The sequence below is a fragment of the Odontesthes bonariensis genome, chromosome 5 (genome assembly GCF_027942865.1).
Source record: "Odontesthes bonariensis isolate fOdoBon6 chromosome 5, fOdoBon6.hap1, whole genome shotgun sequence".
Classification (NCBI taxonomy): domain Eukaryota; kingdom Metazoa; phylum Chordata; class Actinopteri; order Atheriniformes; family Atherinopsidae; genus Odontesthes; species Odontesthes bonariensis.
In genome coordinates this window covers 26,443,973-26,461,292 of record NC_134510.1, presented here as the reverse complement: position 1 = coordinate 26,461,292, position 17,320 = coordinate 26,443,973, and the positions used below count along the sequence as shown (strand labels likewise).

At 40.3% G+C, this 17,320-nt stretch overlaps 1 protein-coding gene across 1 annotated transcript; it reads left to right on the top strand.

Moving 5' to 3' along the window:
* Positions 1–2,717: 2,717 nt before the first annotated feature.
* Positions 2,718–15,158, top strand: LOC142380596 (ovochymase-2-like). The gene is made up of 26 exons (XM_075466507.1): positions 2,718–2,945; positions 3,307–3,490; positions 3,580–3,720; positions 3,912–4,117; positions 4,228–4,375; positions 4,469–4,587; positions 4,688–4,766; positions 4,879–5,013; positions 5,308–5,416; positions 5,591–5,658; positions 6,759–6,964; positions 7,057–7,271; positions 7,646–7,997; positions 9,304–9,561; positions 9,753–9,936; positions 10,026–10,166; positions 10,358–10,563; positions 10,674–10,821; positions 10,915–11,033; positions 11,134–11,212; positions 11,335–11,469; positions 11,763–11,871; positions 12,046–12,113; positions 12,542–12,747; positions 12,839–13,053; positions 13,427–15,158. The coding sequence occupies exons 1-26, from the start codon at positions 2,718–2,720 to the stop codon at positions 13,788–13,790; spliced, it is 4,422 nt and encodes a 1,473-aa protein (XP_075322622.1). The 3' UTR covers positions 13,791–15,158.
* The last annotated feature ends 2,162 nt before the right edge of the window (positions 15,159–17,320 follow it).

Genomic DNA, 17,320 nt, shown 5'->3' with positions numbered 1-17,320 from the left:
TTGTCTAAATCATTATCATCATAAATCACTATCAGAGACAGGCCTGGCAGCAGGATGGAGCTTATTGTTACAACAACAAGATTGTAACTTGTGTGTTGTTCAGGTATATTGTCTAACCATAATAGAGAAGTTATTGTTCATACATGTAACATAGAAGCATTAGAAAAAGACCAAAACAAGGTCTAAAAAGCTACTGCATCATACAGCACCCTTATGACAACATAAACATACACAGTCAAAAAATATATATTGAATTCCCCAAAGGCAACAGTCACATCTCCACCTATCAGCGTTAAAAATGACTTCTCAATATTCAGTATCTTTATAGAATGAGTTCTTATAAATGTCTCATCCAGATCTTTTTAAATGGTGCATATTTTCTGTCGGAAATTACTCAAACCTCAGCTTAGCTTAAAAAAACAGCACATCTCTGAGACCACTTCCTCCTGCAAGGTTGCAGAATTTGGAGACGAAAAGATGGTCAGCTTCCACCAGGTGGCGCTAAATATTTATGAAACAGAGAAATATGTAAACAGATGAATAGACATTATCACACACAAACACAGAGATCGGGTACTTTAAACTCTTAATGTCTACGTTTGCAATAAAATGTGGTCACAAATATGATGCTCATAGTTAAGGCACAATTCAGAGTTTCTAACGAAATTGCTGTCTATTTCATTCATCCACTGTTAATAAATGCTTAAAGGTCACAAAATAGACAGTCTATACAACTCTAGCTTTTAACTGAGAACCACCATGTTTTCAAATTTTCTTCACAAACCAAGTAATCAATTAGTAGTTATCAGAATATAAATGGGAACAACCTATAAGAACTGCTCAAAACTGGTAAATATTACTTTCAAATGCTCGAATTTGTTAAATTGTTGAGCCAAGCAAGTGTGCAAACACTTCAAAGTTTTACTGAGGTGTACACAGAACTGAATCAGGAATGGCAAACTTCTCACCACGGCTTGATTTATTTTCTCAATCCAGCAATCAGTTCCTGTAACACCTAAATATTTTGAGACCGCATTTGTCTGTCCTCAAGCAATAATCCTCTGCACTGAATACACTACAGACACATAAGCAGCGCCCTCTGGTGGTAGCATGGAGGAAGTAGGTCAATGGGCCACACAAGTAAAAAGTTGTTTAAAAACAAAAGCAGACTTTATATATATATATATATATATATATATATATATGCATATATTTATGCATATATATATAATCAAATCAAATCAAATCAAATCAAACTTTATTTATATAGCACCTTTCATACTAAAAAAGCAGCACAAAGTGCTTTACATAATAAAATCACTAATCAAATCAATTTATGCATAAACTCACACATCTGGCTTGACGCTGAAGTGAGGAAACGGTATCTTGGGGATCTGTCTATACCGGGAGCCAGCACACCAATGACCACAGAGGCCGCCACCACGGGGAACCGCTCAGATCAGGGCAGGCCGGCATCCACACCACAGGCAGGGCTGCAGTGCAGGATCCCCCAGCCACCCCGAAAAAGGGCGATCCCCACAGTAATGACCCCACAGACCGAGTGGGCATAGTCCCCGGTGTGGAAGATCCCCATGAGAAAAAACACTGGATAAATAAGTGTATAATAAGTATATAATAAAATATTTAAATTTTTTTATTAATAATAATAAATAAATAAATAAATATTTTAAATAATGGATGAATAGATAAAAGTAAACTAAAACAAAACAAACAAACAAACAAAAAAACAAACAAATAAAATAATATATATATATAAAATAATTAATAAATAAATAAATGAAATAAAATTCAGCTGTAAGCTAAACTAAAAAGGTAGGTCTTGAGCCTCTTTTTAAAAACATCAACATTCTCTGCAGCCCTGAGGTTCTCTGGCAGGCTGTTCCACAAATGAGGTCCATAATAGTGGAACGACGTCTCACCATAAGTTTTTGTTCGAACTTTAGGAACAACTAAAAGGCCGGTACCAGAGGACCTCAGGGTCCGCGAGGGCCCATAATTTAAAAGCAGATCAGATAGATAAGAAGGCCCAAGACCATTAAGACATTTATAAACAACTAAAAGAACCTTAAAATCTCAAAAGTATCTCAAAAGTATTGTGATTTCACTTGTTTTTTAGGTGTAAAGATAACAAAATTTGTTTAATTCTTGTGTTTCTCGGCAAATCAAAGCAAAGCAAGCACTTGATTTTGCCAAGACAAACAAGACATATTCCTGGCATTAACGCAACGAGTTGCTAAACGCTGGAAACGGCAGCCTTTTTGACATTAAAGTTTCACTCGTATGTGAGACATTGGCTCTGACACTGGCTGATCAGTTCGCTCATAGATATGTTTATTCCCGGGATGGGGTGGATCTCGTTCATCAGCTGGTAAGTTTACTTCATATTTACAACCCATTTCTTTGTGAAAGATTTTTATGTGTTTTTTTTTCTTTTTCCATGACTCTAAAATCATCAGAAGGTACCTACTATCACCTGAAGTCTCTTGGCATGTAGTGTTATTATATTGATGATCTATACAGTACCATAAGTGAGCACAGTTTCATCAGAACGCTGTATATAATGTATCAGTGGTGTTAAGTAGCTTCCACAGTTGTGCTGATTTTGTCACTGTGTTTGTTTTCTCCTGTTTGCTTCAACTTTGGACCAGCAGCTCACGTGACCACAGACTGATAAACAGACTGAACTTTCTCTTGTCATGCCCCTTTTCAGGTCTCTTTATGTGCTGTTCTGTGAAAGCGTCCCGCTGCCTGATTCAGACCCTCCTACGCATGGGGAGGTCCTGTCCCCCAACTATCCTCAGCCGTATCCCCCAAACCTGCTGAAGCAGTGGGACCTCAGTGTGCCAGAGGGCTTCCAGATGCGACTGACCTTCACTCACCTGGACATAGAGTCTTCTGGAGGCTGCTATCACGACTCACTGACAGTCAGAGCCATTTCTTAAACACATATAGAGTGTTTAAAGAACAATGAACCAGAGCTGAAGTGCTTGATTTTAAGATGACCAAAAAGGAACAGCTGCTATTGAATCTTTAACTTTGAAATAGAACATTTTCAATAATAACTATAAATAAATGTTTGTGATAAATCCTGTTAATACTCTCTGCTCAGCTTCGCTTGTGGTGCAGCACAGATGAGAACTCCACCACACCATAATTTTGGGTTTAGGGATTTTTATGTACACCACAGTATCAACAGATTCTCCAAGTTTCAGTTTAATAATCATTAGTGCTGCTTTGGTTACCCCCCCCCCCCTTCAGTAACAGTGTGATCTGTTAATCTTTTAGGTTCTTCATGATGAAAAGTTGCTCGGGAAGTTCTGTGGCAATGAAAACTCTGCTGATGGGCATCACCCAGGCTACCAGCCCATCTTGTCTCCAGGCAACAGACTCACCCTTATATTCCAATCAGATGACAGCAACCCAGAGCACCACCAGAATGTGGGCTTCTATGCTCAGTACCAGGCAATAGGTGGCTCTTCCTCTGTCAGCTTTTCTGTCGCTTCCATCATCCATAACTGACCTATCTCCCACTAACTCAGTGTTATAATTATCGTTTAGACATAGATGAATGTTCAGCTCCAGAAACTGAAGATGGCTCCGGACCACTCTGCTCTCAGATCTGCCTCAATACACTTGGCTCATACCTCTGTGCCTGTCACCGTGGCTACGAGCTCCGCTCAGACCAGCGCACTTGCGACTGTGAGTCTGGTGCAGATACATGCTTCCAGTGATCATGGGGTCATGCTGAGTCCAACTACCATAAGCTCCTCATAACTTTGTTGCACCCCTCTGGAAGAGTCTGTCTGAAACATTTATGAAATTTGATTTGAAATACTTTTGATGACATAATGTTGAGTGACTAAATGAGTTTCTCTTCTCTTCTTGTCCAGTGTCCTGTAGGGGTGGCATATTTGATGAGCCAGAGGGACATCTGTTCAGTCCAGGCTACCCGAACCCCCCACCTCATGCTCTGTCCTGTCAATATATAATTTCTGTAGAATCTGGCTTCACAGTCTCTCTTAACTTCTCTGACAACTTCCACATCGAGAGTATGGACACAGAGGAAGGCCCAAACTGCCTCTATCACTGGTTGGAGGTAATTGAAAGCAGCTCTATCTGTTTGTGTTGAAATGAATGGAAAGGAACAGAGCTCTAATGTGTGCATCATTGAGCAGTAAATAAACTGTGCACAACTCTTTTCTAAAGGTGACTGTCCCAGACCAGAAGCCCAAGAAGCTATGCGGTAGAACGAGCCCAGGATTGATAGTCACAAACTCAAACACTGTCAGGCTGGACTATGAAATCGATGATAAAGGACTGAGCACAGGCTGGAGCCTGGACTACAGCACATACAGTGAGAGAGTGAAATTTTAAGCCAATGGGAAATTAAACTGAGAGTGAATGTGTAATATGCAGCAGATGACGCTTGTTTTCTTGTTTCATCCAGGGGTGAAGTGCCCTGTTCCTGGTAATGTGGTTAAAGGCAGAGTCACTCCCTCCTTGACTGAATATTTCTACAGAGATCACATCTTTGTACGCTGTGACCAAGGATACAAGCTGATGATGGTTAGATACAATTCTTTATTTCACAATGAGTAACACCGGTTAGCATGTCTCATGTATTAGTGTTTTGGCATTACATTCACACTTCTCTTCTTTCTGTCAGAAGGGTCAGGAGTTCAAGAGTTTCTCTACTGTGTGCCAAAGCAATGGACAGTGGCACCTCCCTCTGCCAGAATGCCAAAGTACGTTTACCCTCAGACCAAGACATTACGAGCATTGTAGCATTCAAGCACTGAAAGCACTCAATTTGATGTGTTCCACTGCTTTTTTGATAAGATATTTATTTTTCCCCAGTAATTGATTGCGGAGAACCTGAACCTCTGCTGAATGGAGGAGTGACTTTCCTGTCTGGTTTTCAGAATCAGTATCTTTCTGTTGTTCAGTATCACTGCAATGAACCATTTTACTCTCTACTTGGTCGTGTAAATGGTAAGATGTTAGCATACACTATCTTACAGTTTTAACATACAGTTTGAGATTTTTCCTACCATTTCAACATTGGTTTTCACTCTCACAACTTTGGACAGCATAATTTTTTTTATCAGCGTTGTTTATTCATCACCAGATGGCATTAGTTTTCATTTAACCATTATTTTACTGAATGAGTAAAAAAAAAGAATGAAGACTCTGCAAACAAATTTTTGTTTGTGTTGCAAATCCTACCTTTGACGAAAGATAAAAGTCTTACTCTTTATCTTTTGTCCTGTTTCATTTCTTCTTCAGTTAGTTTCACATGCGAAGCAGACAGAAAGTGGAGGTCCAACCATGATGTTATTGTCAGCCCAATATGCCTACCAGGTATTACTTTTAGTCCTGCATACCTGCTGTCAAGGTAAGGGAACTTATCCAGTAGGTTTTTTAGCATGGCATGATGATTATTCTAAGTGGAATTTACCTCATCGCTTCTGATCAACCACAATAGTAAGTCTTTGGAGTCAGATTATTAAAACAATAAATGGAACTGTGTGGGCATCTGACTCTGAACGCTCTGTGCTTCAATGAGAAGATGGAAGAAAGCTGAAACCACCGCACTCTGTGTCAAGTACATCGAGCCATCGGAGCTAGCTGCACAAAGTGTGCACATTGGTTTGGAATTAGTGTGGGTTTGCAGGGTCCTCCAGTGGGGGTTGTGACCCAGAAGCATGATTTAAATGCAGGGAACCAGTCCAGCAGCAGCAGCTGTTCATCAGTGACAGACTGGATGTGAGAGATCCTTAACGTGAAATACCCAACCACCAGCAAGCAGGCTTAGCCTAATAATCCTGCTTTTATTGGGCATTTATTTAACATTCAGGACAGCTGCACTGAAAATAAAAAGAAAACAGTGAATATTGTTCTTGATGTGACATTTCCTTGGTGTTCCCAGTGATTGGCCGACAGATAAAAATGTTACCAGTTTACGTTTTTTGCGACATCCCGATCTGCTCATAATAATTGTTTACTTAGAAGATCAAAGGGATAGTTCGCCTCTTTTGACATGAAGCTGTATGACATCCCATATTAGCAATATCATTTATTAAATTTGACTTACCCCCTGCTGCGTCCTGTGAGCCAAGTTCCAGCCTCGTTTTGGCGTTGACGAAAGTAGTCCGGCTAGTTGGCTTGGGCTTAAAAAATAAAGCGTTTTGCTTCTCAAAACAATATGCGTTCAAAAGAGTAATATATTTGCATCACAAAATTGTTCATCCAGAAAAAGTCAGACCTCACAATTGCTTGGTGCTATTTTCTCTCCCTTCGTATCATTGCGTGCAGCCACCTGCCAAAAGTCGCGCCTGTTACAGTGTTTACTGCTCGGGAGCAGGGGAGTGCTCAGTCTGCACGGTCTACACAGCATTGTAGTGATACGAAAGGAGAGAAAATAGCGCCAAGCGATTGTGAGGTCTGACTTTTTCTGGATGAACAATTTTGTGATGCAAATGTATTACTCTTTTGAACGCATATTGTTTTGAGAAGCAAAACGCTTTATTTTTTAAGCCCAAGCCAACTAGCCGGACTACTTTCGTCAACGCCAAAACGAGGCTGGAACTTGGCTCACAGGACGCAGCAGGGGGTAAGAAAATGTTCATAAATGATATTGCTAGTATGGGATGTCATACAGCTTCATGTCAAAATAGCTATCCCTTTAAGTCTGTATTTGTGTGACACTTGATATGCATTTGTTTATAACCATGCAGTTTGTGGTCGGCCAACACAATACATTTCGGCCTATCAGAGGATCATTGGAGGCAGTGAAGCTCCACAACATACCATTCCTTGGCAAGCGCTGGTGACTGTAGATGCAGAGAGAGGAGGAGGCATGGTCATAGCAGACCAATGGATTTTAACTGCAGCTCATGTTGTAGTACAAGAAGGAGTAAAAGCATCACGTGAATCTCTATTTGTAAGTACTACACTGTAGGTGTTCTCTGCTTGTCCACGACTTCCATGTTTTTGCACAAACATTTAATTATTTTTAATGCTTTTGATTTGCAGATATCAATGGGAGATACAGATGTTCACAGACTGTTGGATTCTCGTGTGAAAGCATCTACAGTCCATGTTCACCCTGGATACAACAACCCTCATGGTTTAGACTATAATGATGATATTGCCCTGATCAAACTGCAAGACCCGATCACATTCAGTGCATCTGTAATGCCAGTATGTTTGCCAGCAGATGATGCCGCATATGTCACAGGCATGATAGGGTGAGGAAACATCTGTGAGATAATTTCATGATACAGTCAAGTCAGTTTTTTACTCATTTTTAGCATTGAAATGTTTTTGTGTTGTTTTCTCTCGAATTAATGGATATTATCCAACTTCTAGAGAGCAAACTGGATTACTTTTTCAGAGAGTTCTTTATGATTGTGCTTCTTTTTGGGGGGGAAATGATAGATTTACAAACGTTGCACACTTTACAAACGGACACAGGGTGTTTTTGTTTTGTGAATGTTTTTTTCTTTGAATTAGAACTTTTCTGTTTGTTATTTTGTCTCAGTTTGTGAATACTAACTTTTACAGGGAAAATGGTTTTCCTTCTAAAATAGTTTCTTGTTATTGTGTCTGTTCATTCTTTCAGACTGGTGTCAGGCTTTGGTGTCACAGATCAGGGGACATCCCGGGTTATAACAAATAAGCTAAAGTATGTGCAACTTCCAGTGGTGGAACAGGAGACATGCAGCAATTCAATAGCTTTGAAAAGGAACTTACCAAACCTGACAAACAACATGTTCTGTGCTGGAATCCCTGAAGGCGGGAAGGACTCTTGCCAGGGTGACAGTGGAGGCCCCTTCACCCTGACTGAAGATGGACAATTCTGGGCAGCTGGGATTGTCAGCTGGGGGGACGTGTGTGGAAAGAAGGGAACATATGGAGTCTATACCAAAGTCGCTAACTACCTGGACTGGATCAACAAGACCATGCAAGAGAACTGAAAGTTACAGTAACTGAGCACAACATGATGTGAAGATGTTTGTAAGATAAAAGTAAAAACAAAGAAATCTTCGATAAATTCTGATTCAACTTGGCTATAAATGCACCTTCACAAAAATAGAATAATGATGTTTAAGACACCATTCAGAGTTTCGAACAAAATTGCTATTTCATTCATCCACTGTTAATAAATGCCTAAAGGTCACAAAATAAACAGTCTATACAACTCTTTTAACTGAGAACCACCATATTTTCAAATTTTCTTCACAAACCAAGTAATCAATTAGTAGTTATCAGAATATAAATGGGAACAACCTCTACAAGGACTGCTCAAAACTGGTAAATATTACTTTCAAATGCTGAAATTTGTTAAATTGTTGAGCCAAGCAAGTGTGCAAACACTTCAAAGTTTTACTGAGGTGTACACAGAACTAAATCAGGAATGGCAAACTTCTCACCACGGCTTGATTTATTTTCTCAATCCAGCAATTAGTTCCTGTAACACCCAAATATTTTGAGACCGCATTTGTCTGTCCTCAAGCAATAATCCTCTGCACTGAATACACTACAGACACATAAGCAGCCCCCTCTAGTGGTAGCATGGAGGAAGTAGGTCAATGGGCCACACAAGTAAAAAGTTGTTTAAAAACAAAAGCAGACTTTATATATATTTATACATATATGTATATATATGTATATATATATATATATATATATAATCTCAAAAGTATTGTGATTTCACTTGTTTTTTAGGTGTAAAGATAACAAAATCTGTTTAATTCTTCTGTTTCTCGGCAAATCAAAGCAAAGCAAGCACTTGATTTTGCCAAGGCAAACAAGACATATTCCTGGCATTAACGCAACGAGTTGCTAAACACTGGAAACAGCAGCCTTTTTGACATTAATGTTTCACTCGTATGTGAGACATTGGCTCTGACACTGGCTGATCAGTTTGCTCATAGATATGTTAAATCCCGGGATGGGGTGGATCTCGTTCATCAGCTGGTAAGTTTACTTCATATTTACAACCCATTTCTTTGTGAAAGTTTTTTATATGTTTTTTTTCTTCTTTTTCCATAACTCTAAAATTATCAGAAGGTACCTGCTATCACCGTCTCTTCTCATGTAGTGTTGTTATATTGATGATCTATACAGTACCGTCCATAAGTGAGCACAGTTTCATCAGAACGCTGTATATAATGTATCAGTGGTGTTAAGTAGCTTCCACAGTTGTGCTGATTTTGTCACTGTGTTTGTTTTGTCCTGTTTGCGTCAACTTTGGACCAGCAGCTCACATGACCACAGACTGATAAACAGACTGAACTTTCTCTTGTCATGCCCCTTTTCAGGTCTCTTTATGTGCTGTTCTGTGAAAGCGTCCCGCTGCCTGATTCAGACCCTCCTACGCATGGGGAGGTCCTGTCCCCCAACTATCCTCAGCCGTATCCCCCAAACCTGCTGAAGCAGTGGGACCTCAGTGTGCCAGAGGGCTTCCAGATGCGACTGACCTTCACTCACCTGGACATAGAGTCTTCTGGAGGCTGCTATCACGACTCACTGACAGTCAGAGCCATTTCTTAAACACATATAGAGTGTTTAAAGAACAATGAACCAGAGCTGTTCTCCAAGTTTCAGCTTAATAATTATTAGTGCTGCTTTGGTTATTTCCCCCCCAAACAAATATGTAAATTATTCTTAATTTGAGTTTTTCATGGTAATTTCATATACATTTGTGTGATCTGTTAATCTTTTAGGTTCTTCATGATGAAAAGTTGCTCGGGAAGTTCTGTGGCAATGAAAACTCTGCTGATGGGCATCACCCAGGCTACCAGCCCATCTTGTCTCCAGGCAACAGACTCACCCTTATATTCCAATCAGATGACAGCAACCCAGAGCACCACCAGAATGTGGGCTTCTATGCTCAGTACCAGGCAATAGGTGGCTCTTCCTCTGTCAGCTTTTCTGTCGCTTCCATCATCCATAACTGACCTATCTCCCACTAACTCAGTGTTATAATTATCGTTTAGACATAGATGAATGTTCAGCTCCAGAAACTGAAGATGGCTCCGGACCACTCTGCTCTCAGATCTGCCTCAATACACTTGGCTCATACCTCTGTGCCTGTCACCATGGCTACGAGCTCCGCTCAGACCAGCGCACCTGCGACTGTGAGTCTGGTGCAGATACATGCTTCCAGTGATCATGGGGTCATGCTGAGTCCAACTACCATCAGCTCCTCATAACTTTGTTGCACCCCTCTGGAAGAGTCTGTCTGAAACATTTATGAAATTTGATTTGAAATACTTTTGATGACATAATGTTGAGTGACTAAATGAGTTTCTCTTCTCTTCTTGTCCAGTGTCCTGTGGGGGTGGCATATTTGATGAGCCAGAGGGACATCTGTTCAGTCCAGGCTACCCGAACCCCCCACCTCATGCTCTGTCCTGTCAATATATAATTTCTGTAGAATCTGGCTTCACAGTCTCTCTTAACTTCTCTGACAACTTCCACATCGAGAGTATGGACACAGAGGAAGGCCCAAACTGCCTCTATCACTGGTTGGAGGTAATTGAAAGCAGCTCTATCTGTTTGTGTTGAAATGAATGGAAAGGAACAGAGCTCTAATGTGTGCATCATTGAGCAGTAAATAAACTGTGCACAACTCTTTTCTAAAGGTGACTGTCCCAGACCAGAAGCCCAAGAAGCTATGCGGTAGAACGAGCCCAGGATTGATAGTCACAAACTCAAACACTGTCAGGCTGGACTATGAAATCGATGATAAAGGACTGAGCACAGGCTGGAGCCTGGACTACAGCACATACAGTGAGAGAGTGAAATTTTAAGCCAATGGGAAATTAAACTGAGAGTGAATGTGTAATATGCAGCAGATGACGCTTGTTTTCTTGTTTCATCCAGGGGTGAAGTGCCCTGTTCCTGGTAATGTGGTTAAAGGCAGAGTCACTCCCTCCTTGACTGAATATTTCTACAGAGATCACATCTTTGTACGCTGTGACCAAGGATACAAGCTGATGATGGTTAGATACAATTCTTTATTTCACAATGAGTAACACCGGTTAGCATGTCTCATGTATTAGTGTTTTGGCATTACATTCACACTTCTCTTCTTTCTGTCAGAAGGGTCAGGAGATCAAGAGTTTCTCTACTGTGTGCCAAAGCAATGGACAGTGGCACCTCCCTCTGCCAGAATGCCAAAGTACGTTTACCCTCAGACCAAGACATTACGAGCATTGTAACATTCAAGCACTGAACGCACTCAATTTGATGTGTTCCACATGTGTATGGTAAGATATTTATATTTACCCTGCTCTTCCACAGTAATTGATTGTGGAGAACCTGAACCTCTGCTGAATGGAGGAGTGACTTTCCTGTCTGGTTTTCAGAATCAGTATCTTTCTGTTGTTCAGTATCACTGCAATGAACCATTTTACTCTCTACTTGGTCGTGTAAATGGTAAGATGTTAGCATACACTATCTTACAGTTTTAACATACAGTTTGAGATTTTTCCTACCATTTCAACATTGGTTTTAACTCTCGCAACTTTGGACAGCATAATTTTTTTTATCAGCGTTGTTTATTCATCACCAGATGGCATTATTTTTCATTTAACCATTATTTTACTGAATGAGTAAAAAAAAGGAATTAAGACTCTGCAAACAAATTTTTTGTTTGTTGCAAATCCTACCTTTAACGAAAGATAAAAGTCTTACTCTCTATCTTTTGTCCTGTTTCATATCTTCTTCAGTTAGTTTCACATGCGAAGCAGACAGAAAGTGGAGGTCCAACCATGATGTTATTGTCAGCCCAATATGCCTACCAGGTATTACTTTTAGTCCTGCATACCTGCTGTCAAGGTAAGGGAACTTATCCAGTAGGTTTTTTAGCATGGCATGATGATTATTCTAAGTGGAATTTACCTCATCGCTTCTGATCAACCACAATAGTAAGTCTTTGGAGTCAGATTATTAAAACAATAAATGGAACTGTGTGGGCATCTGACTCTGAACGCTCTGTGCTTCAATGAGAAGATGGAAGAAAGCTGAAACCACCGCACTCTGTGTCAAGTACATCGAGCCATCGGAGCTAGCTGCACAAAGTGTGCACATTGGTTTGGAATTAGTGTGGGTTTGCAGGGTCCTCCAGTGGGGGTTGTGACCCAGAAGCATGATTTGAATGCAGTGAACCAGTCCAGCAGCAGCAGCTGTTCATCAGTGACAGACTGGATGTGAGAGATCCTTAACGTGAAATACCCAACCACCAGCAAGCAGGCTTAGCCTAATAATCCTGCTTTTATTGGGCATTTATTTAACATTCAGGACAGCTGCACTGAAAATAAAAAGAAAACAGTGAATATTGTTCTTGATGTGACATTTCCTTGGTGTTCCCAGTGATTGGCCGACAGATAAAAATGTTACCAGTTTACGTTTTTTGCGACATCCCGATCTGCTCATAATAATTGTTTACTTAGAAGATTAAGTCTGTATTTGTGTGACACTTGATATGCATTTGTTTATAACCATGCAGTTTGTGGTCGGCCAACACAATACATTTCGGCCTATCAGAGGATCATTGGAGGCAGTGAAGCTCCACAACATACCATTCCTTGGCAAGTGCTGGTGACTGTAAATGGAGGGAGAGGAGGAGGCGTGGTCATAGCAGACCAATGGATTTTAACTGCAGCTCATGTTGTAGTACAAGAAGGAGTAAAAGCATCACACAAATCTCTATTTGTAAGTACTACACTGTAGGTGTTCTCTGCTTGTCCACGACTTCCATGTTTTTGCACTGACATTTAATTATTTTCATGCTGTTGATTTGCAGATATCAATGGGAGATACAGATGTTCACAGACTGTTGGATTCTCGTGTGAATGCATCTACAGTCCATGTTCACCCTGGATACAACAACCCTCATGGTTTAGACTATAATGATGATATTGCCCTGATCAAACTGCAAGACCCGATCACATTCAGTGCATCTGTAATGCCAGTATGTTTGCCAGCAGATGATGCCGCATATGTCACAGGCATGATGGGGTGAGGGAACATCTGTGAGATAATTTCATGATAAAGTCAAGTCAGTTTTTCACTCATTTTTAGCATTGAAATGTTTTTGTGTTGTTTTCTCTCGAATTAATGGATATTATCCAACTTCTAGAGAGCAAACTGGATTACTTTTTCAGAGAGTTCTTTATGATTGTGCTTCTTTTTTTTGGGAAATGATAGATTTACAAACTTTGCACACTTTACAAACGGACACAGGGTGTTTTTGTTTTGTGAATGTTTTTTTCTTTGAATTAGAACTTTTTTGTTTGTTATTTTGTCTCAGTTTGTGAATACTAACTTTTACAGGGAAAATGGTTTTCCTTCTAAAATAGTTTCTTGTAATTGTTTCTGTTCATTCTTTCAGACTGGTGTCAGGCTTTGGTGTCACAGATCAGGGGAAATCCCAGGTTCTAACAAATAAGCTAAAGTATGTGCAACTTCCAGTGGTGGAACAGGAGACATGCAGCAATTCAATCGTTTTGCTGAAGAAGAAAAGGAACTTACCAAACCTGACAAACAACATGTTCTGTGCTGGAATCCCTGAAGGCGGGAAGGACTCTTGCCAGGGTGACAGTGGAGGCCCCTTCACCCTGACTGAAGATGGACAATTCTGGGCAGCTGGGATTGTCAGCTGGGGTGAAGTGTGTGGAAAGAAGGGAACATATGGAGTCTATACCAAAGTCGCTAACTACCTGGACTGGATCAACAAGACCATGCAAGAGAACTGAAAGTTACAGTAACTGAGCACAACATGATGTGAAGATGTTTGTAAGATAAAAGTAAAAACAAAGAAATCTTCGATAAATTCTGATTCAACTTGGCTATAAATGCACCTTCACAAAAATAGAATAATGATGTTTAAGACACCATTCAGAGTTTCGAACGAAATTGCTATTTCATTCATCCACTGTTAATAAATGCTTAAAGGTCACAACATAGACAGTCTATACAACTCTTTTAACTGAGAACCACCATGTTTTCAAATTTTCTTCACAAACCAAGTAATCAATTAGTAGTTATCAGAATATAAATGGGAACAACCTATTAGAACTGCTCAAAACTAGTAAATATTACTTTCAAAGGTTCGAATTTGTTAAATTGTTGAGCCAAGCAAGTGTGCAAACACTTCAAAGTTTTACTGAGGTGTACATAGAACTGAATCAGAGATGGCAAACTTCTCACCACGGCTTGATTTATTTTCTCAATCCAGCAATCAGTTCCTGTAACACCCAAATATTTTGAGACCGCATTTGTCTGTCCTCAAGCAATAATCCTCTGCACTGAATACACATAAGCAGCCCCCTCTAGTGGTAGCATGGAGGAAGTAGGTCAATGGGCCACACAAGTAAAAAATTGTTTAAAAACAAAAGCAGACTTGTATATAAAAAAAATCTCAAAAGTATTGTGATTTCACTTGTTTTTTAGGTGTAAAGATAACAAAATCTGTTTAATTCTTCTGTTTCTCGGCAAATCAAAGCAAAGCAAGCACTTGATTTTGCCAAGACAAACAAGACATATTCCTGGCATTAACGCAACGAGTTGCTAAACGCTGGAAACGGCAGCCTTTTTGACATTAATGTTTCACTCGTATGTGAGACATTGGCTCTGACACTGGCTGATCAGTTCGCTCATAGATATGTTTATTCCCGGGATGGGGTGGATCTCATTCATCAGCTGGTAAGTTTACTTCATATTTACAACCCATTTCTTTGTGAAAGTTTTTTATGTTTTTTTTTTTTTTTCCATGACTCTAAAATCATCAGAAGGTACCTACTATCACCTGAAGTCTCTTGGCATGTAGTGTTATTATATTGATGATCTATACAGTACCATAAGTGAGCACAGTTTCATCAGCATGCTGTATATAATGTATCAGTGGTGTTAAGTAGCTTCCACAGATTTTGTCACTGTGTTTGTTTTCTCCTGTTTGCATCAACTTTGGACCAGCAGCTCACATGACCACAGACTGATAAACAGACTGAACTTTCTCTTGTCATGCCCCTTTTCAGGTCTCTTTATGTGCTGTTCTGTGAAAGCGTCCCGCTGCCTGATTCAGACCCTCCTACGCATGGGGAGGTCCTGTCCCCCAACTATCCTCAGCCGTATCCCCCAAACCTGCTGAAGCAGTGGGACCTCAGTGTGCCAGAGGGCTTCCAGATGCGACTGACCTTCACTCACCTGGACATAGAGTCTTCTGGAGGCTGCTATCACGACTCACTGACAGTCAGAGCCATTTCTTAAACACATATAGAGTGTTTAAAGAACAATGAACCAGAGCTGTTCTCCAAGTTTCAGCTTAATAATTATTAGTGCTGCTTTGGTTATTCCCCCCCCTTCAGTAACAGTGTGATCTGTTAATCTTTTAGGTTCTTCATGATGAAAAGTTGCTCGGGAAGTTCTGTGGCCCCCCCCGGGGGGGGGGGGGGGGGGCAAATAACCAAAGCAGCACTAATAATTATTAAGCTGAAACTTGGAGAACAGCTCTGTTCAGGAAAGCTCTCAGGAAAAGACATTTATTGAGGCAGTGGATTCAGGTGTGTTTTAGGCGGTGCCAGAGACGCTGTGCACGGGACGCTTGCTGGTCTGTGTCGTTGTCCGCTTGTTTATCACCTGCACACACAGAACCACACAAACAGGCTCACTTAGTGATGTGGCGTTTGAAGCGAGGCCTCGGAGCATGTGTCGAGCAAAAAGGGGCGAGCCAGATGAAGCGTTGGTTCGAGGCTTGTATTGTTTCCATAAAAATCACGTGACTGATGACAAACGAGGCCTCGGATTCAGTGTACACGTCACTGATTCATTTTGAGCGTAACTATCGCATAAAAAGGGTTTGAACCTTGCGGCACTTCGAGGGTTTTGAGTTGGCGTTTGGTATTGGTGAGAGGTAGAGTGTGCGTTGGTTGTATCAGAGTTAGTGGTTAAGTTCAGTTATTATATCAGTCATATCATCTATTATTATTATTATTATACTGCATTAGAATATATTGTAATTAGGTTAGAATAGTGTTAGAATAGTAATATGAACCCTCGTTTTTCGCGGGGGTTACGTTCCAAAAAGAACCCGTGATAGGCGAAATCCGTGAAGTAGTAACCTTTATTTTTTTTTTACAAATAACTACTGTAGGCCTACTGTAAAATAATAATTTTAATCATCAATACGAACTGAAGGCTTCAAATTGCGGAGATCAGCACCGCCCCTCCGCGACCCGAGTCATTGGATTAGAACGGGAGAAAATGAAAAATTATTATGAAAAAAAATACAAATTACAGTGGTACAAATAGTGACTCACGTGTATTTCACTGCTCTTCTGACTGAGCCGCTGCATCCTGACTCCGCTCTGTAGCGGTTTTTTTCTTCAAAAGCCCGCGGTGCAGGTGTGTGTTTTTTCGAGAGAAGAACAGTTATCGGTAGTTGTTGTCGCTCTTTTTTTTTTCTTCTGGGCATATTAAACCGCAACGTTATTGACACACATTTTTTAAAATAAAAACCAATAACTTATATTTGTCTTGTTGCCCATACTGCTCTGTTACAGTTTATTCCTGACTCCCGGTCCCATAAGCACTTTCATACTCCCAGTTCCATAAGCACTGTAGTCAGTGTACATCATTGATATATTTCATTTGAGTGATCAACACCATAGCACTCAATAATACTTCCATATATGCAGTTTTCACACATTTATTTTCATTGAAACACAGTGACAACAATTGTTTATTTTATATTGCAGGATGCTCTAACTCAGGGTTAATTTAGTCTGTCATATATTCCTTTTGCACAGCAGGTGTCACTAGAGAGACCGTTTCAATGAGGCTTCGGGTAATGAACCTTTTGCCGAACCTTTGGGCTGAAAAGCCTCATTTTGCCATCACTAGGCTCACTACACGAGTGGGATATGATTGGGAAAAACAAAGGTGAACCTTACCTCAACCGGCTGCTCTGTCCTCCCGGGGGGGTTGCATCAAAAGAGGTCCCCGGGGGCATGACCCCTTAAATATGATTCAGTAGCAAGTAGGAGGGGGGAGTAGGGGAGTGTGTAAATATGTTTATTCATGTATATATGTTTGGGTGTTAAGTAATGGTTTAGGAGTTTGTAAATAGGGGATTATTTTGTGGATATATTGAAATTATGGATGTATGTACATATTTATGATTTATTGGTAATTATGTAGAAATTTGAACCTACCTGTTAATGGTTTGGTCTAATTAGTCATGTGACTAAGGGTAGGGTTTTAAATGGGAGACAAAATGTTTTGTTGG